Raw genomic sequence first — 20892 nt, forward strand, 5'->3', positions numbered from 1 at the left:
CTGAATGGAATTATTCCAAAAATAGAATGCATTCGTTCATTTAACCAATATATACTAGGTATCTATGAGGGCCAGTCATTTGGTATACAAAGCCATCTTTGTATCTCTGCTCTCTTGAGGGCATCACAATCCAGAAGGATTGTGCTCAAACAGTCCTGTAACAGGTGTTCAAACAAGGTTCCAGAAATCTGTAAGTACCACATGCCAGGGAAGCACAGAGGGAGAAACACACTGAGGTCAAGACAGCAAAGTTGACTCTCTCACTAGACTGTAAGCTTTCAACCTCAAGAACAATATAATATCCAGCTTTCCCACTTTAGCACCTAAGACAATGTCTTGCACAAAGCATGTGCACGAAACACAAGTTGGAGAAGCTAACACTACATGACACAATTGAGCTTCACAGTAGAGACGGAATGTGAGGAAATTCCTAAGGAAAATGAGCTCTCTAGGCAGACAACTTTGTGGAAAGAGAGGAATAGCAAATGCAATGATAGAGAGACATGAACATAACTGAAAATTCAAGGCTGTCATCATGGCTAGAATGCAGTGTGGACAGTGGGGTAGCAGGGGCTGCAAAGGGAGGCGAGAGACATACAGAAAGAGTTTTGATGCTATGCCAAGAAGTTCAGATGCACTTTGCAGATAATTGAGAACTGCCACAGAATTGCAAGATAATTCGAGTTTTATTTTAGAAAAGAAATTCTGATAATTCTCTGGACATACTGAACCAAGGCAGCAATCGTGGCATAAGAATAAATGAATTGACTAAAAAGATAATGTAAAATAGAGTCAAGGACCTGGTGGACAAATGAATATATGCTTTTGGGGGAAGGTGTTTGCCCTGGATGGGACTACAAGTATCCTGGCCTGGCAAGTGTGGGATATAACAGAAAGAACAGATTCGTTGTGGGAGGACATAGCAAGGCAGGACATTCCATTTTGGAGATATTAAAACACAGGAACATACAGAAAATGCAGGTGACTATATATCTTCATAGATTTTATAGAATTATGATAAAAAGATCAAAGGACGCGGACAGAATGGGAGAGGTAAGCTAACAGTGGAAAGCAAGAGAGAGGAAGAGAGAGCATGTAACATGAAGAAAGTTCTTTTACGTCACTCTAAACAGGTCCAGTGTTTAAGGGACATCAAAGGAGCATAATTTTATTTACTCTTTTTGCATCTGTATCTATAGGTCTGTGCTGAAACATATTTGGGGAAATAAACCTTAATGCTGAGTTTTTAAAAATATACTTAGTGCTGGTAGAAGATTGATAGCTACTGAAATTGACTAGCCTCTTGTAGTGCAAGATTCATAAAGCTCTTGTGGCATTAAGCTAAGAACAAATTAGGCAAATTATTTTAAAATATGATGACATTTCATTTACTTCATCAGAAACTGCTGATTTGTTATTTAAAGTAAGGTTTCAGAGAAGCAGAATAAGTCATTTTAGAGATAAGGTTTTTCAAAGAGTGTTAAGTAAAGAAAACCAGCAATTCTTCACTTTATAAATAAACACTTTGGGGATTTATGGAAGAATTAGGGAAAAACTAGAACCTAGAGTTAATTAAATGAAGGAAAGAGAACTCTGAGATCCAGGAGACTAAGCTGCACTTTACCTGGATTAATTTAACGCAAGGTTCCCCCTGGTGTTCAAAAGCAGAAACATCAATTCAAATCCAAATCCCTGTACCCTGTTTCATTTCATAATCAGTAGTTTTCAGTCATTTCTGGACCCTTTCAGGAAGGGATATCTACTCATTTAAAGCATGTAATTGTATTGTTTATAAGCTATTAAAGGTTATATCCTCCTGGTTGTGTTTTGTTTGTTTGTGAGGGGGTTGAGTTGTTTTCCTGACTGCCCGTTCCATTGACATTTCTGGATACTACCTAAAAGCCATATTCATAGCTTTTCAGAAGAGAAAGAAGAGAAGGAAAGTTGCACACACTGCTTGGCTACCATGTGCCAGGCACTGTTTTCCTTCTTTTCTCCTTTCTCCCTCCCCACCACCAATGTCAACACAATAATTTCGAAGGCTTACTATTTTAGGTGCTAGAGATACAATGGTGAACAAAATGAAAAGTCCCTCCTCTCACGGTACTTAGATTCTGATGGTAAGACAGACAATAAATAATTTTTTTTTAAATGACAACAAAAAGAATCCTAGGCAGCAATAGTCCTACAGGGGCTGGAGAGACACAGGGTCCTCAGGGACATCCTCTCTGCTGAGAGTCCTGAATGAAAGGATTCAGATAATCTTTTATAATAAGCAGAAAGCACATCTGAGAGTCAGACATTGCTGAGTGAAATGAACAGCAGATGTAAAGCCTCTGGTATTTGCAAGAAACCTCAGGAATGGAAGTGGCTGAGCACCGTGCCCAAGAAATAAGGCAGGAGAGGGTTGATAACAGGAACAAGGCCTGATCCAACTTTCATGTTAGAAAAATCACTCCAGTGGCTGGGTGAAGAACAGGACATATCATGAGACAGAGGGGAAGCAGGGGACCAGTAGGCAATGAGAGATGATACTGGCTCAGACTTAAACCTTAGTAAGAGAATTGTTAGAAGCATTAAGATATATTTTGGTGGCAAAGCTGAACAGATTTGCTGAAGGATTAGCTGTGAAGTGAGAGAAGAATAAAGGAATGAAAGGTGACTCTCAGGTATATCAACTGGGTGCCTTGGGATGGGTAGCAATGGCAGAAGGGACATCAAGTTTCATCTGGAATGAATGTCATCAATTATTACAGAAGTCGTCACAATTTTATGCATTAAATATTAGTCATGGTTCATAGACTACTTAAAAAATGGGAATCAGAGATATAAAATCATAGTTACTAAGTGTGTGGAATAGTGATTAATCCCAGGCCTTTTGTCTTCAAAGACCACAGCCTTTCCACTCCACTATGCTGCCTCTGCAAAGCTTGCTCTAGCTGCAGGGATAGGTGTGCCTCTGAGACAGGTGACATGGTCATGCCGAAGAATCCAACGTGAATCACTCTAGTCCCCTTGAGAAGTATGGACTCATCTTTCCTCTTTGGAATCATGTAATTGACTTACTTTCATACTGTAAAGCCTAACTTACACATTTTTACAGAAGTCAGACCAGTACAGGGTTAAGATTATGGGTTCTAGAGCAGAACGTGTGTGTTCAAAGTTTATTACTACTTGCTATGAGGTTCTGCATCGTCTTCATACTCCTATTTTCTGAAATTACAAAAGTTGATCAGGAAACCGGTGGTTTTCATCCAAATTGTTTGTAAATTGTTACTGGGGCACAGTGTTACTGGGAAGTGTTCTCAGGATCTGAGAATAAGTCTGGGGTCACACATGTCATGCACTGAATAGAAAACAACACAACCCACTTACCTCAAACCATCAGCCACATGGAGTGCAATCCTGTGCTGTAGGGTTCTGGTGAGGCTGGCTTTGTCTTGCTGAAGCAGGCGATCCAAGGAACCCTTGGAGGCTAACTCCATCACCAACATCCTGGGACGAATCCCCGCTGCCAGCAAAGATATCAAACTCGGGTGGTGGAGGTGGCAAAGCACCACCAGCTCCTGCAAAAGTCCAAAATCATAAGAGTAATTCAGCATCGGGTCTTACCCACCCATCTCCGTCTTTAGAGTGCATCAACAGGCTGACCATGCATTTCTCTAGATGATTGGTCATAGCAAACTTTCCATTTCTTCTCTGAGTTTTTTTCCCATATTTTCAGTAATAAACACCTGGTTTTAAAACTACAGTTGACCCTTGAACATTATGGGTTTGAAATGCATGAGTCCACATATACATATATTTTCTTCTACCTCTGCCACTCTTGAGACAGCAAGACCAAGCTTTCCTCTATCTCCCCCTTCTTAGCCCACTCAGCGTGAAGATGACGAGGATGAAGAGCTTTATAATGATCCACTTCTACTTAATGAAGAGTAAATATATTTCTCTTTTTTATGATTTTTAAATAAAATATTTTTTTCTTTAGCTTGCTTTATGGTAGCAATACAGTATATAATAGAGATAACATACAAAGTATGTGTTAATCAAGTGTTTATGTTATCAGTAAAGCTTCCAGTCAACACTGAGCTACTAGTGGTTATGTTTTTGGGGGGGAGGTCAAAAGTTATATGCAAATTTTTGACTGCACGAGGGGTCAGCAGCCCAACCTTTATGTGTTTCAAGGGTCAACTGTATTGTCAGAATTAAATTTTTAAGTTCTATTTTTCCTTTGACCCTACTTTTATCAGACATTTAATGCAGAAACAGTGCACACACTGTGGTCATACTAACTGGCCATGTCAAATTTATCTACTGAATTCTGGTTAGCCACAGAATCCTCAGGACAAGATTCTCTGAAGCCACTACTAATCAACTGCATCTGGCACAGGAGGTAAAACCTGCCTATAACCTCTCGTTTAATGACTACAAAAGTTTACTGAAGATAATGCTCAATTTCAGAGAAATATATGCTATCATCCCCTACTGAAAACTCTCTAATGACTTCCCATTTCTCTTAGATTAAAATCCAACCTACTTCCATGGCCTCACCACCTGATCTGATCATGCCCCAGGCCTCCCAGACCATCTCCTTTCCCCTTCCTTTTCATTCACCACCCTTTAGCCACATTGGCATTCATTCAATTCCAAGTTGAGCCCAGCTTCTTCCCATCATAGGGACTTTGCCTGTGCTGACGTCAATCCCTAGAAATCCCTTCACCCTTCACATGACTGAAGTCTTCTTGCCATTCAGATCTTAGCTCTAATATTACCACATCCTCAGAGTGGCCCATGGGCCATCTTTACTAAGACAACCCTTGGTTGTAACAATCTCTCTCCAATCCAAAAAACATCCGAGATACCATTCTGGCTTGAACAGAGGGATTGCCTTAGCGAGGGAGGCCCATGGTGGGCCACTCTGAGGATGTGGTAGCATTTGAGCTAAGATCTGAATGGCAACAATCCTCTCTGTGGCCCACATCATGTGAGACTTCACAGCCTCTTTTATGACATTGTTGGGGTTGAATTCCAGATTCACTTTATACTGTATGTTGCACTTTACTCTGAAACTGTAACTCAGTTGAAATTTACAGCTTATGTGATGTTAAATTGATTCATGCTTTAAACTGTGATCACTGCAGAAGCGCTGCTTCTTAACAACCAGCTTCAAAGATGTGGAGTAGTAGCGCCCACTGATTTATCAGGAAACTGAAAAGTGGAGAATTCTGCAAGCTGAAGAAGAAAGGCTGAATACCCTGAGAGGGGATTTTCCAAGAACAAAGCTTCAGACTGTGATCATATTTGCTTAGTAGGTAAAATCTTTTTTTAATACCCATGTCTGATTAGCTCAGTTGGTTAAAACTGATGAGAACGAGTTAAGTTAGCTTGGTTTATTTTCATAGGCACAGACAGAGGCCTAATCCAAATTTTCTATCCTGGAAAAGCAACTCACTGATTGCAAAGAAAAAGAAGCGTAATAGCACACTGTAATATAGATCTGCCCCATAACTACTGGTAGAATGACCATCAAATGTCATTTTTCTTTCTTTTTGTTGTCATCTTTTTCTTTTTTTAAAGAGAAGAAGCACATTATGCACACTTGTTTTTTTCAATTTCTTCCACCATTCCCTTAGTTGGCCTCGCTGCCTACACACTAATAGGCACTGTAGGCATCGTAATGTACTGATTTCCACCAGAGTTCCCAAAATACATTGTGCAAAATTTGAAATGCATGCTCATGATTAACAAACAAGGCTAAAAAATCAATGTATATAACAAATTACCTACACATTGAAAGAGATTGCGCCATATTTGATTCACAGATAAGCTTCTATATACAAAGTGTTTAACTCGGTTGTAAAACTACTGTGACTGTTGTTACTAAAAATTAAAATGCCCCAGGATATTTTGCACAGACATGAAATTTTATATTACTCAGAGTAACTAAAATAGTATAACTATGTATTTTTTAAAAGTTATAAAATTTACTTAGTTCAGTCTCTAAGAATTTTTTGTAATAAATCAATGGAAAAGGATATATAGGTTCCAAAAATATTGTTCAGTTCTGATATAAGATGGAAGAATTTTACTTCCTTTCTCATCCTGTTTCTATCTCTCATTCCTAAAGTCAATAAAGGGTCAGAAAAAGAAATAAATTCCCAGTAGTATCCAAACAAGAGAGAGTACAGGAGTGACCACTGTTAGTTGTATGTTCTCCTTCTCTTCCTCCGAAGAGTACCGTGATATTTGCTGAGGTACTCAACCCTCACCGAAGCAGCCCATGGACTCTAGTTTAGGGGGAACTGACCCCAACATCAGCCTCTCAGAACAGGTGAGAATATTCTAAGTAACACCATCCTAAGGGCCATAGTGATCAGTTCGGCAACAAAGGTCTAAAGCCAATCAGCACAAAGCATAGCCCTGAATGTGGTATTTGTTGAGAAAAGCACGGATAACTCAACTGGGGCTGAGAGACATTTATTTATTTAATGGGTTATTATGTAGGCCATCTGGTTCCTTTGAAATACAAGTCCTCAAAAGAGATACCCTTTTTTCTTCCATACTTGGAACAAGTAATTGTGAAGCCTGGAACCAGTTTACCACAATGAGAAAAGCCATTCTGAAGGAATTAAACCAATATACCAAGGTTAAAGGAATTTTAAAGAAAATCGGCCAGAGTCACTGGATTAAACCAATCCTATGGTGGGTACCTCCCATGACATTTTTTTATAGACGAAAAGTGAAGATAATTTATCTGATAAGCTCATTGCAGAAAGTTGTTGATCTATGAAGAGATGCAGAACAGAGTCTGAAGTATCTAGAACAAGCGTGTCCAACTCATGGCCCACAAGCCACACGTGGCCCAGAATGGCTTTGAAAGTGGCCCAATACAAATTTGTAAGCTTTCTTAAAACAGTATGAGATTTTTTTTGGTATTTTTTTTTTTTTTTAGCTCATCAGCTATCATTAGTGTTAGTTTATTTTATATGTGGCCCAAAACAATTCTTCTTCCAGTATGGCCCAGGGAAGCCAAAAGATTTGACACCTCTGATCTAGCACTCTCCAGCATATTAAGACGAGAAAATATAATGCAGCATTAAGCAGAGGGGAAACAGTCTCAAGCCCAACATCACCAGAGCAGAGCCTGCCTTCCTTGGCAAGTATGGTCACAGTAGTCCTGATGATCCCTGCCCATGTAACCTAAAGAATAGAGTATCCTCAAGCGGTACCCAGCCCTTAAAAGTCTAGGATCTACCTTCTTGTTCAGAAAGTGGTAACTTGAATAAGCAAACCTATATAAATGTGAAGAATGCCCATTCTGGTTACCTTTAATAATCAATATAGTCCTTCTTTGATAATCAATATAGTATTTACTTCATAGACATGAAGTCACCCAAAACTACTCAATTTGGAAAGCTAACAAGATAAAAGAAAGTTCAAGATGAACTCATAGACCAAATAACCTCAGAGAAAATAGCAATAATGCAGGTAACACAAAAAATTAAATTCTGATTGGCGTGAACAGAAACACTTGAGGACATTTCATCCAAAAATATGGCTACGAAGGAACAACCAGAGGGGACAGAAAAAATTGCTGGAAATGAAAAATATGATTATCAAAACAAAATTCTGCAGAAAGCTAAATTAATTGATGAGGCAATTCTGAAAAACAAATTAGAAACCTGTAAGAGATAGTCAAGTAAGTAACACAAATTATAGATAAAACTTGAAGAGAAAATTCAAACATGGATGATAGACCTAGAAGGCTCGTCATCTAATATATACTCTTAGAGCAATGATAAGAAATAATGAATCATAAGTAACTACATATAGACTCCAGAGAAGCAGAGGCTTGACTGGATTTAGCTTACTACTATATAAATATATTATATATCTCATCACCTAACCTGGTACAGAGTAGCTGTCAGTAAAAATGATTAATAAATGTTAGGGAGAAAATAATATATAATAGAAGAGAATACACAAAAGATAATTTTTGACAAAATAATAAACTAGATGGAATGAAAAACAACCTACACACAAACACACACTTGTAAAGTTTCAGAACACTAAAAATAAATGAAATTCAAAAGATCAAATTTTCAGTTTTCAAAATGAAACTAATGGTAGCCAAGACAGGAGCAAACATCTGACTGACTGCAGACTTCTCAGCAATAGTGGGCACTAAAAATCAAAGGGATTTCCTTCAAATTTTGAAGAACAATTATTTCAAACCTAGATTCCTAAAAAATAAAGTATTATATCCACTACATGTGAAGGCAAAATTAAGATATTTTTGACATGTAAGGACTGAAAACATTTACCTTGCAAACACTTTTTCTTAAAAAAATTACTCAAAGACATTCTTCAACAAAAACTAAGGACAATCCAACCAAGAGAAGGCCATGGAATCCAAGAAATATTGGGAATAATCGAAAAGGGCGAGGAAACTAACTCATAGATTAATCACTGCGCAAGCCGCCTAGAAATCCATCTCTCTGTTTAGAGCAGTAAGTCATGCACTGAATAAGGAATGTCTTCAAGGAGAAAGTAGATTCTGTTATACAAACTGTATAATTAAGAACTTAGAAATACTTAAAGGCATGACAAAAAATATGTATCTTTTCCTGAAATTTGTTTTTTTTTTAAAAATATATATATAATCAGAAAACCTCAAAAAGTACATAAAACAAATTACCACTGGTACTCAGGAGGTTAAGGTGGGAGGATCACTTAGGGCCCAGAGTTCCAGACCAGCCTGGTCAACCTAGTGAGACTCCATCTTTAAAAAATTTTTTTAAATCAGAGTTAAAATGTGGCCCAAATTAAAATATGCCCTTATTTTTAAAAATTGATGATATATTTTTTATAAATTGATGATAAATACATAACAATAGAGAATCCATTTGACTTCGATATTTGGAATGTTACTATTCTAGTAGGAAAAGAAGTTAGTGACAGAAGGCTTTATTTCCTTGTTTGGCTATTTTGGCTCTGTACAAATAAAATTTATATATATATATGTATATATATGTGTGTGTGTATATGTGTGTGTGTGTATATATATATGTATATATGTGTGTGTGTATATATGTGTGTGTGTATATATATGTATATATGTGTGTGTATATATGTGTGTATATATGTGTATATATGTGTGTGTATATATGTGTGTGTGTATATATGTATATATATGTGTGTATATATGTGTGTGTGTATATATGTGTGTGTGTGTATATGTGTGTGTGTGTGTGTGTGTGTGTATATGTATAGGCATACATTGGTTTTGTTCTCAGAACCAAACTATAGACAAAATGTGAACAATTTATTTATGAGTACAGAACAGACTATAAGTGTTATAAACTTTCACTACATAGAAATAATAGAACAGGTGGCTCACGCCTGTAATCCCAGCACTTTGGGAGGCCAAGGCGGGTGGATCACAAGGTCAAGAGATCAAGACCATCCTGGTCAACATGGTGAAACCCCGTCTCTACTAAAATTACAAAAAATTAGCTGGGCATGGTGGTGTGTGCCTGTAATCCCAGCTACTCAGGAGGCTGAGGCAGGAGAATTGCCTGAACCCAGGAGGCGGAGGTTGCGGTGAGCCGAGATCGCGCCATTGCACTCCAGCCTGGGTAACAAGAGCGAAACTCCGTCTCAAAAAAAAAAAAAAAAGAAAGAAATAATAGAATAAATTACAGAACTTGAGAAGGTGAAGGGAAGAGGAGAAAGAATAGCTATAATTTTCCTCATCTCACATAGCAAGGGGTCAGTCCATGCTGTTTAGTGGTGGTGTACTAAAAAAACAAAAGGTTTCTAAATCATTTCAGGTTATAATTGTTACTATATGAGGAAAACTAATTAACCAATTTAAATTTTAGGAAGTGGACAGGGAGATGGAGTGAGAGTTAGGATAAGTGTGCTAACTTTCCCCATCTTTTGTAGCAAGTAATCAATAGTGGTTCTTATTAAAGTAGATAAATCCAGAAAAGAGAGGTACAAGTTTATCGGGGAGAGTTTTGGTTTAAGATTTCTAACCTTCAGTCAAATCAGCAATGTGAGATCATGCACCGAACTCCTTTCACCCTGAACACATAGAAGTCACGCTCAATAAAAAGAAAAATCATTCTCTCCCTGGACCAGAAAAATAAAACATAAATACTCTAACAAAAACAAAACCTTAGTCAGGAGCTTGCTAAGCTTCAAGGTTTGGAAGCAGATGGAGGGAGCTCGAAGTCTGACTACCATGGAGTACCAGGGACAAAATTACAGCATTGAAAAGTCCCAGGTTTCTGAATTTCTAACAATCTCCCAGGGAATGCCCAGCTGCTTGTCCACAGAGCACATTTTGAACAGCAAGGTTCTAAAGTAAAAAGGGGAGTATCAGTGAGTCTTACAAAAAGTTTTACAACATACTACGTATCACAATTATAAGGATTCTCAAAATATAGTGCTTTCCCAACAGGAGAAACAATGCAAAACTTTCTACTCCACGAAGAAAAGACAAACTAGGATTGTATAATTAAACTCAAGTAAACTTTTGAAAGAAATGTGGTCATTATTTTGCATTTTCACAACTCTATGCAAAATAAGAGTTCCTGCAGATTAATAATGTGTAATTTGATATAATTATATTATGAATTTCTTACTTGTCTTAACAGCCTAAGTGATGTATGCTTATTAAAAATCTTCACAGCCACCTCTTCTCCTTCATAGGCTGCTCGATAAACTGATCCAAAACTGCCATCACCTTTTGAAAAAAAATAAAAAGCACTTTAATTAATCTGTCCAAACAAAAAAAAAAACTAAATAAATTATATCTGCTGTAATTATATATGTTGCACATTTGAAGAGAAATCTGACCTACATGTTTCATTGAATCAATTCTCCTTTACCACTTCCTCTTCCTGCTACTCCAAGAAAGATACATCTAAAGCTTTTGTCCCCATCCTTCCTGTCTTCCCTCTACACATATCCTGCTCAATTATGTCATCCACTTCTGTGACTTCATTTATCCCTTTACATAGAACATTTTCACATGTTCACTTACAGCCACCTCCTAAGCGCTCTCCTATATTTTCAACTTTGTGTTGGAGATTTCACTGGTGTGTCCTTCCAGCTCTCAATCACAGCCCATCAGAAGCCACATTTATTGTCTTTTTTCCTAACCACTTTTTATTCTACATCCCATATAGCTGATGAGAAGAGCAAAACTCTCTTTGAAGTCCTTCTGGAGTTAAAATTGAGGAGTTATTTTAACTCTTGCTCCGGTCTAACCCCACAGCTAACACTGGCAGTCCACTTTGTAGCCTCACTCACATTCCTTTCATCTCCATTTCACTACCACCACACCCATTTGGTGGCTTCAGCGCCTTCTGCTGAGTCCCAGAAGGCCTCCTGAGCTCCTCATTTCCAACTCATTCTCACTGTCTTGCAAAATTAATTTTCCTACCATTCCACTTTGATTGTGTCACTCCCCTGCTCAAAAACAAATTATTCCATGTTGCCTATTAAATCAAATCTAAATTCAGCTCCATAGTCATATTGTGGCCCCTAAATCCTTTTAAAGTTCTCTTCTTGCTCTACTTCTTATTCTCAAGTTTCAAGTTCAGTAGCTTTCCCTGCACTAGTTCTGGCTGAACAGTACACCTGAGGAGCTTTTTAAAACACTAATGTCTGGGTTAAGTGATTTTGATTTATGGCCATTAGATTTTTTTCTTCTTTTAATTCTATATTTAGTAGAATTAGTAATGAGCAGGTAAGGTTGAAAACAAGTGCTTTAAACAAACTGGAATAGCCAAAATTTCCTGAACATGCTTTGTATCTTCAAGCCTCCATACCCTTGATGAGCTCCGCTACTATATCATCTCAGCCTCCCGGGAGTTTATCAAGCCTATAGGCCCCTATACATACCAAGAAATGGAGGCCAGCCTCAGAAACTGACCATGATCAACCCCATGGACTGTTACTCTCCACTGACATGTAGCAAATCCTGTTTGTACAATATTTATGGTTCTCATACAGTGCCTTGAAATGTAGTCACTTGATGGATATAAGTGAATACACACAAAACAATCTATAAGGAAGTATAACAACTTGTAATTTCCAAGTGGTAAATTTACACATCTATGGAAAGTTTCTACCTATTTGTTTATTTTTATATGTCTATAATGAGCATATATAATTATATTTTGTGGTCAGAAGCACAGTATATTAAAATAATTAACTCATTTGAGCATGTCTTGTATTTCTACTAGATTGTAAATATGTTAAAAGTATTATTTGCATCTTATCAGTCTTGGTATCCTCTTATTCTATCCCTCCAGTACTTAATAAATATTTGACTTTTAAAACGCATTAGTTAGGGTTGTTGGTATTCAGAGATTTTCAGGGAGAACTGTTACATATTGGAATCAGAAATAGAATCAGGCGAACAGAAGAGGGAAAAGAGAAAGGAAAGAAGTAGAGCGGGAGGGAGAGTGGGTTGCAGAGATGGAAACGTATACTAGATGCATCTTGTTCTGCTTCACCTCCATCTGGACAGCTATCAACAACAAAGAAAAACTGTAATGGAGCAGAGAGAAGAAACATACTCTAGGGAGATACATCAAAATTTCAAGTTGGAGTAGAGGTTTCTAATTTTTTAAAGTCCTTCTCCGAGAGTCACTGCTACGTTAATATGGAGTATGGATTGTCATGTCTTTCAGGTGACTGAAAACAAAAGTAAAGTTAAGGACAACTATTGTATATTTGTGACACCTAGGTTGGAAAGAAAATTGAAGGCAAGAAAATTTTCCTAACCCCTCAAATCGCACCACTGAAGTGGAAGTACCTGCCTTGGCTCTCCAGAAAAATAAATAGCTCCACAAAGAGAAAATGTACCCTGTGGCTTCTCAGATGGTGAACAAAATCCCATACATTTATATTTTAAAATATATTCACAAAACAAGTACATTGATATCTATTAAGGTGGGTCATATTAGTCTTTTTCCCAGTTATCTGGGAAAAAGAGTTATCAAAATGCCTGAATTTACTGCTGCCCTACAAGAAAAATGGGAAAAGGGAAATGGAGAAAGGCATGATCTTCCCCAGATTATTCTAACATAAAGATACTGGACGCTCTACCTGTAAAATGTTTTTAGAAGGATACACCAAATTTGTTTAAATCACTGGTACTAAACTCCGCCTCTTTAGCAACATCCAGAGATGTTTTTTATTGTCACACGTGGGGGAAGAAGGGGGAATACTACTGACATCTAGTGGGTAGAGGCCAGAGATACTGCCAAACATCCTACAATGCACAGGATGATCCTCGATAACAAAGAGTTATCCAAGCCAAAATGACAACAGTTCAAAGACCAAGAAATGCCTATCTATATTGCTTTCTGTAACTGAACAAGGGATTTATGGATTTATGGGACACAGATCTAGAGAAGGGAGGGTAATCACAAACATTTTCCTATCTGTGTAAATAAACAGACTTTGTAAATGACATTTCTACATACACTACTCAAAATGTGTCCATTCACCTGAAACACATTTTAACGTAGGGAAAAGAAAGATTTTATGGATCTGTGTCTGACAGTTTGAGATTTCTGCAGAGGAAGGATGCACTATGTCTGGTACTTCCCAGTATACTTTGAAGACGGGTTGGTTAAGATGTAGGATTCAGCATTGACAATTCAGCATTTTATGTTAACCCACTATTACTAATATATCAATTTCCTGGTTCCAAAGAATTTAAATTCATCATAAACTCCCCAAGCAATGCCAATAAAGAAACATATAAAGGAGTTTATTTAGCTTTAAATATCATGTCCCAAATTTTGGACAATTTTTTGCTAAAAATATTGTGTCCTGACTGACTGATTTTAGGTATAATCTCTGTGGAAATTTAATTAAAATTAAATTTATACACACACAACAACAAAAACTAAAAAAAGTAATGTTAAAATTGTCTTCAAATGCTTTATATTAAATCAATCTAATGCTTTTCATAGTTGTCCCAGTGACTCTCAGGAATGTTTAAAACTTGAGTATGTCAGCCTACAGTTAATAGTGATATACTGAATACTTGGAAATTGCTATGAGAGTAGATTTTAATAGTTCTCACCAGAAAAATAAGTATTTGAGATAATGCATATGTTAAATAGCTTAACTTCTCCATTCCACAACATATACATATATTAAAACATCATGTTGTGTACCATAAATATATACAATTTTTTACTTGTCAATTAAAAAATAAATGTGTTCAAAATATAGTTTTCTTAAAAAAATGATAACTAAGGAACCAGAGAGATCACAGCATCACAGGCCTTGTAAACACATTAGCTTTTATTCTGAGACACATGAGAAGCCACATATGTAATCGACAGAATGACATACAGTGGCATGTCATATGTTGACTCTTTCTTTCCCAAAGCAGTTATAATGTGTACATTTTTCATCTTTTGAAGTATGAGCATTTTTAAAAAACATCTATTAGGCCTAAAAATTCATTTGCTATGATAGGACAGGGCCAGGAAGTCAAGATACAAATGAGAATACTGGAACATGGTTACCATGACTTCACCTTTTCTCAACGAGCACCAAACATGCTACATGAATTCAGTGATTTCAATCACTATTGAAAATCACTGATTGAATTCACGGAACCAACAAATGTAAATTGTTCAGCATACCAAAAAATAAATAAATAAATAACTTGAGTATGTCACCATGTAACACTTCTGATTTTTCAATTCCAAGGCTTTTTATGACTATATCAATGAGAATTCAGCATTGCCATACAGAGTCATAAAACCCCTGCTATGACCTCACTGTGGTGTGCTTCCTTTACCTATTCTGTCATTTTAAATATAAAATATAGCTGCTTCACTTAACTCACATGAAAATCTTCTTATTCGCCTCCCACACCCTGGCAATTAAAGCAAACGCAAGGATATATTTAATAAATATTTGTGCTTCCATGACAATCCCATCCTCATCTTGATCCTAGTCTACATGATTATGTGGAAAGCAAATTCCAGATCTGTAACATGATATTCCTTTAAAATATATCATTCCAAATAAAAAAACATTACAACAAATATATGAAGACACTAAATATCTATGAAAATATAATTACAAGATCTATTTTCTAAATTATAAGGAGAAAATTACATCCTAATTTTCATTCTCAAACTAACAAAAATAATTACCTAGGAGAAACTCTGGAGCTTGTTCAAATTCCAGCTCATCATTATTCAACATAATATTTCTAGGCAGGTCAGCCAAAATCAAGTCAGGGGCGATCTGAGATATTGGAATGGTGAGCCTTGGTTGATCTGGATTTACTAAGAGATCTCCTGAGAAGTAAAAAATATTTTTTAAATAAAAACAACATTTAAGGAGATACACAAATTTGTGGGTTTGATGTGAAAAATCAATTGAATATTTTCTATAATTTCTAATCCCTCCCTTTCTAACCAATCCTAGATTTCTCTAGAAAATTTGAGAATATTTTAAAGATTTACTTAGTATGTATCTACTTGGAATTTTAAAAATTTATTCCTAGGTTCGCTTGTTAGATAGTAGAATTCTGAACAGCTGCAGACTACCAAATATCTGACTAGAAAGTTATCTATTCTATACTTTTGCCACATTCATGAAGCTGAAGCTGTTATTATATGGCAGACATGTTGGTAAATTATGTCTGTGTATTGTCTGTTTGAATCTTTATAACAATTCTATGAGATAGATGTGGTTGGTATTCCTGTTTCACAGATGAGGTTACGTTGCTTAATGAGCCAGCATTCAAACCCTCAAATCGTCATTTTCTGAATCTAGAATACAAGATTTGATTGGTAATAAATATAATCTAGTTTTCTGAACTGTCCCTATAATTTAATATACTATTTTTTAACTCATCCCTTATGGATAAGAATGTATACATTTATTTAAAGTCATTTCATAAGTATTGAAGGATCAATTAAAAGCTTTTGTAAGTTTTATCAAAACATACCTTCCTCTGCTTTCTTCATCAAGTCATCAAGTAAGATTTTTTTATGTTCTTCACCATCGTTAAAACTATATAACGCCCATTTCTTCAATAGAGTTTCTCCTTCACCACAAATATCAATCTCCAACAACCCAGGAAACCATTCTTCCATGAGAGAATCAATGTGGTCCACAACTTGGCCCAAAAGAATACAGCCTACATGATTCAAAACAGAGCCCAACACCTCGTCTGAACCTCATACTGTCAAAAAGCTTTAAGGTAAAGTTTGTTTTTTTTAAGTTTAGATTTTTTTTTAGTGTTAAAATTGAAACGTTTAAATTTATTTCCTTACCTTTTCTACAGGAAGGAACTGTAATTTTCAAGAAACTCTCTGGGTGATTGTCTAAGACTTCAGATCCTACCAGACAATAAGCTTCAGGAGACCAATTCAAGTAGATGCCTTGTCGCCAATACATTCTGTTTGGGCGAAGTGCTCGTTCTGAAAGAAATTTAAATGGATCCAAACAGTGCCATTAATTATTAACTACCTCATAAATTAAAGGGAAAAAATCTACTGCACGCACCACAAGTGATTGTAATATAGATTTATTCGCTTCAAAAGAAAGTATTGAGTTGTTAATGACATGAGTCCCCATCCATATCTGTTAAATATTATATTAAATATTTTATCCATAACTTTACAATAAAATGAGTTAAATGCCCTGTAGATTAAGATATATTTCAGGATCATGCTGTTAAGCACTTTAATATGCTCAATAGATGAAGAAAGAGAATCATAAATAAGTCCTCATAATTTTTAAAAAGAAGTTGATCATGCTAAACCCAAAACTTCTTGAACTTTTTAATGCAATGTAACTACCTATATGTTGATTAATTCTAATCAAGGTAAGGTTTATTTTGGAAACCTGTAACACCTGTGTAAAGCTAATTTTAACCCCCAAAATGATATTTTCCCTTTGGAGCAACAAAATGTCTCTATTTATTTTAGAAGAAAGAGTTCACATTATAAACACCTGTATTTGCTCTTTTTTCTTTTTTTTGTAAATTTCTCAGTGCAACAGAATAGAGATAATTACAGTCCCTACAATGTAATCACAGCCAAGATCTGAGTGAGGACATGAGGAGTTTTCTTCCTGACAAATTGGATGAGTTTATATGTTCTTGTGTGTCTTTACATTGCCTACTCCAAGGTTTTATGAGCTTATTTTCTGATTCTTCAGCTGCCTTCCAAACAAGTAAACTCTGAGAAAATGGCATATTACTTTTAATATGCCATCTCCCTAATTTCTCTAAATATTAAGTCTTCATTAAATACTCACCTCTCCCTGAAAGCATGTAAGGTGAAATCTCAAGTAATCGATTGATTAATCTTGACCAAAATCCCATTGGAAAATAGGGCATTTCATATAGTCGGATGATAATTTCAGAGTTCTCACAATGGGGAAGCTCTATCACAGGCCTGTGGTCAGACAAACTAAAGACAAGGACGCTATCATTATACAGCCTCACAAAATACCCAACCATGTTGAGCAAATGATTCTACTGCTTAAAATCAACAAGGTAACCATTCCAAGCAATTGTAGTCTTTTTGTAACATTGTTTCACTACATGTTTTTCCTACACCAAAAATTCAGTGATCATTAATCAATTCAAATGCACGCTCCGATGTAAATGCATGAAATATTTTCAGTTATCCCTAGGTACTAATACACAAATTATTACAATTAGTTATGCATAGACAAATGAAATCTTATAGAAATCCTGAAAAATACACATCCTAGAAAAAAGTGGATATTTATTTTTACAATTGGCTGCATCCATCAATCAATGTAATTTGCACATTTCAACATCATATCACTTTATAACATTTCCCAGTAGCTTATAAAACAGTAAGAAAAAGTTCTATAGTATAGGCTAGAACTTAGGCATTCATTGTGACGCCATAAATGCTTTTAACATTCTGTTGAAAACTCACTATCTTCTCAGAACTTGCTTAATAAACTCTCTCAGTATTGTTTAAGAACACACACACACACACAATTAATCTCCAATATTTACCTTTCTTAAATAATTTAAACAGTGATAAGCCAACCAGTAACTATATACATAAAATAAGTGATTTACTGTATCTTTAAAGTGTCAGATGCAATGTTTTCTTTAAAAATAAATGATATACATCAGTAGGAAGTTTAGACTAGAAGTAAAATACATTATATTTATTTATTTGTTTAATACATTTATTATAGACTAAAGTTACTTTGACAATTAAAAGAATAGATAGTGAATTTCCACATAGCAATTGTTTTAAGATGTGCTTTACCTGCTTGGAACCAGCAAATATTCTTCTCCTATTGGCAAAGCAATCTGGAATTTTTCCAGGAGCTTAAAATACTGTGACATGTAGTTCTTTGGAAATCTCCTTTTCTTTGAAAGAAATTTTTCCACATCTCTACGTGAAATAATTCCCTTGGGGTGTTTTGGACAACCTTCCACTTTCACTGTCAAAATCTGAAAGATTTGAGTCATAAATAATCACTAGAATTTATTTTCTGAAATGTTGCAAATTTAAAGCATTTTATCTGTCTTTGCCCAGTGAAAGTAGTCAGAAAGATTTTAATGTTTTCAAGTGCAACACAGTATCTAATTTCTCTAGCAACCGTGTGGCCTAGAAGCCCAGAGGGGCATTCACTCTAAAAAAAAAAAAAAAAAAAAAAAGGAAAGTTAAATTAAGGAGTTAATTCAGATCGGAAATTATTAAACTTCTCTGAAACCAATGAACATCAATATTTTCCTAGCTCCAATGAAAAGATCAATCCAGTACCTCACATCTGTTTTGCAGTCTTATCAATAATATATTCCCAGGAAAATTATCTTCCAGACAGTTATCAATACAAGTTAGAAATCGAAATATTACTTTATACTTATCTACTAGGAGAATGTTTCCATGAATAGGAAGACAGACTGTGGAGTAGAGTTTCATGATTCTCAAAGTAATTACTGCATTCTGACAGATTCTACTTGCAGTGTCTAGGTCAGTGAGTCTGGTTGAGGCCAAGAATCTGCTTTTTTAACAAGCAACCCTGATGATTCTAACACAGAGATCATACTTTGAGTTTGGGTCATTGTCATGGCAGTTAAAAATCAGTCAGAACTGAGATTCAAATCCAGCCTCTACTACTAGCTATGTGTTCTGGGAAATGGTATTTGCTTTATTTAATGCACAGTGTTTCTTCTCTGTAAAATGAGATTGTAAAAGTGACTCTCTTAGATTGCCCTGAGATTTAAATAACACACGTAAAGCATGCAAAGTACATTTGACAAATTTTAGCATATTTATCTGTATATTCCAATTTATTTTACTTTGTCAAGTTCACTTTAAAAAGAGGTTTGTATTTTATTTTCTTTGGCCAATCTATAATGTTTAAGGAATACTTAAACAGAAGCAAACATTATTTATTCTATCATGCAGTTGAGTAAAATACCAGCTTATAAAGTCCTTAGGCCCAAGGACTTGTCTTACCCATCTCTGTATTTCTATTTTGTATGCACAATGTTTATTAAATCAATGAATGCATGACTGATTGAACATACTGGTATTTAATGACAGTGTGCAATGGTCCTATAAATAATAAAAACTGTTGTTTAAGACTTCTCCCATATTGCGTACTTTATAAAAATCTCAGATTGCTCTTACAGTTTAGGTGGTGAAGAGAATTGATTGCCGTTTTAGCATTTTTTAAGTTCTAAGACCTTTTTTGACAATTCAAATCCAACCACACTTTATATTTTCTTTGTAGCACTCTGTACAACTCAACCTATTATATATTTATTTATTAGTTCTCTTCTCTCATTTGAATATCAGCTCTATGAATGTATACACTCATAGGCCCTGGAGTCAAATTACTTGGTTTGAAATTCTAACTGTATCTCTTCCTGAAAGTGTAGCTTTAGATAAATTATTCAACCATTCTGTCAATCAATTTCTTCATCTGTATCATAGGGGCTAATAAAGTACCATTTGGAACGGTTGCTGTAAGTATTACATGAGATAATCTTTGAAAAGCACATAGTAAACTCATTTATGTTAGCCATTATTATCTAGTTATTCTCATTTATTTTATTAAGATACACTTATTTTTTAACGAGTTTGTGCTTGATTTTCCTAGTAGATCTATAGTGTGCTACCACTATTTGTAGTAGATCGTTTCCAAAGATGAACACATCATTTCTATCCCTACACATAGGTGCTATTCATATGAAGTCTATTTCCCTTCCCCTTCAATCTGAGCTAGGCTTGTGGTTGCTCCTGTTACTAGAATGTGGCAGAATTAATATTTTTGCCAGTCCTGGGCCTAGCCTTTAAGAGGACTGAAAAATTCTGCTTCATTTATCTTGGTAACCAGCCACCATGAAAGATGTCCAATTACCCTGTGATCACCATGCCATGAGGAAGCCCAACCTATCCATATGATATGCCACATGGAGAAGCACCAATACTCCAAAAAGGTGCAGGTAGCTTGATTGCACTTTCCAGCTCAGTTCAATGAATGAAGCCTAGTGAATGACCCTTGCCAATACCATGTGGAGCGGAACCACGCAGCTGAGTCCAGTCAAGCCACAGAAAAATGAGAAATGATAAATTGTTAGCATTTTAAGCCTCAGGCTTTGAGGGGGCTTATTAAATAAGAATAAAATCTGTAACATTATCTTGACTTTATCACCTTTAAAAGACCTCCTAATAACATTCTTTCAAACTAATAACCTGTACAGCTAACTGATGCCTTATTCAAGGAAAGAGAATTTTCTAGGTTTCTTTGTATTTCTCCCATGTATTTTTATCAAGATTAAATTGTCATGTAAGCTTTTTAATGTTCCACTTGATTAAT

The 20892-nt window shown here is 35.7% G+C and overlaps 1 protein-coding gene across 1 annotated transcript in view; it reads right to left on the minus strand.

Moving 5' to 3' along the window:
• The window catches only part of LRRK2 (leucine rich repeat kinase 2), a 147521-nt gene that overhangs the window by 31710 nt on the left and 94919 nt on the right, over positions 1–20892 (minus strand). The window contains exons 34-40 of the mRNA XM_021673776.2: positions 18327–18514; positions 17326–17480; positions 16338–16484; positions 16010–16201; positions 15207–15353; positions 10653–10753; positions 3376–3566 (exon numbers count right to left, since the gene is read on the minus strand). Coding sequence (XP_021529451.2) covers positions 3376–3566; positions 10653–10753; positions 15207–15353; positions 16010–16201; positions 16338–16484; positions 17326–17480; positions 18327–18514 — 1121 coding nt within the window. The remainder of the gene's footprint in view (positions 1–3375; positions 3567–10652; positions 10754–15206; positions 15354–16009; positions 16202–16337; positions 16485–17325; positions 17481–18326; positions 18515–20892) is intronic.

The sequence above is a fragment of the Aotus nancymaae genome, unplaced genomic scaffold (assembly GCF_030222135.1).
Source record: "Aotus nancymaae isolate 86718 unplaced genomic scaffold, 86718_ANA_hifiasm-v0.15.2.pri h1tg000092l, whole genome shotgun sequence".
Classification (NCBI taxonomy): domain Eukaryota; kingdom Metazoa; phylum Chordata; class Mammalia; order Primates; family Aotidae; genus Aotus; species Aotus nancymaae.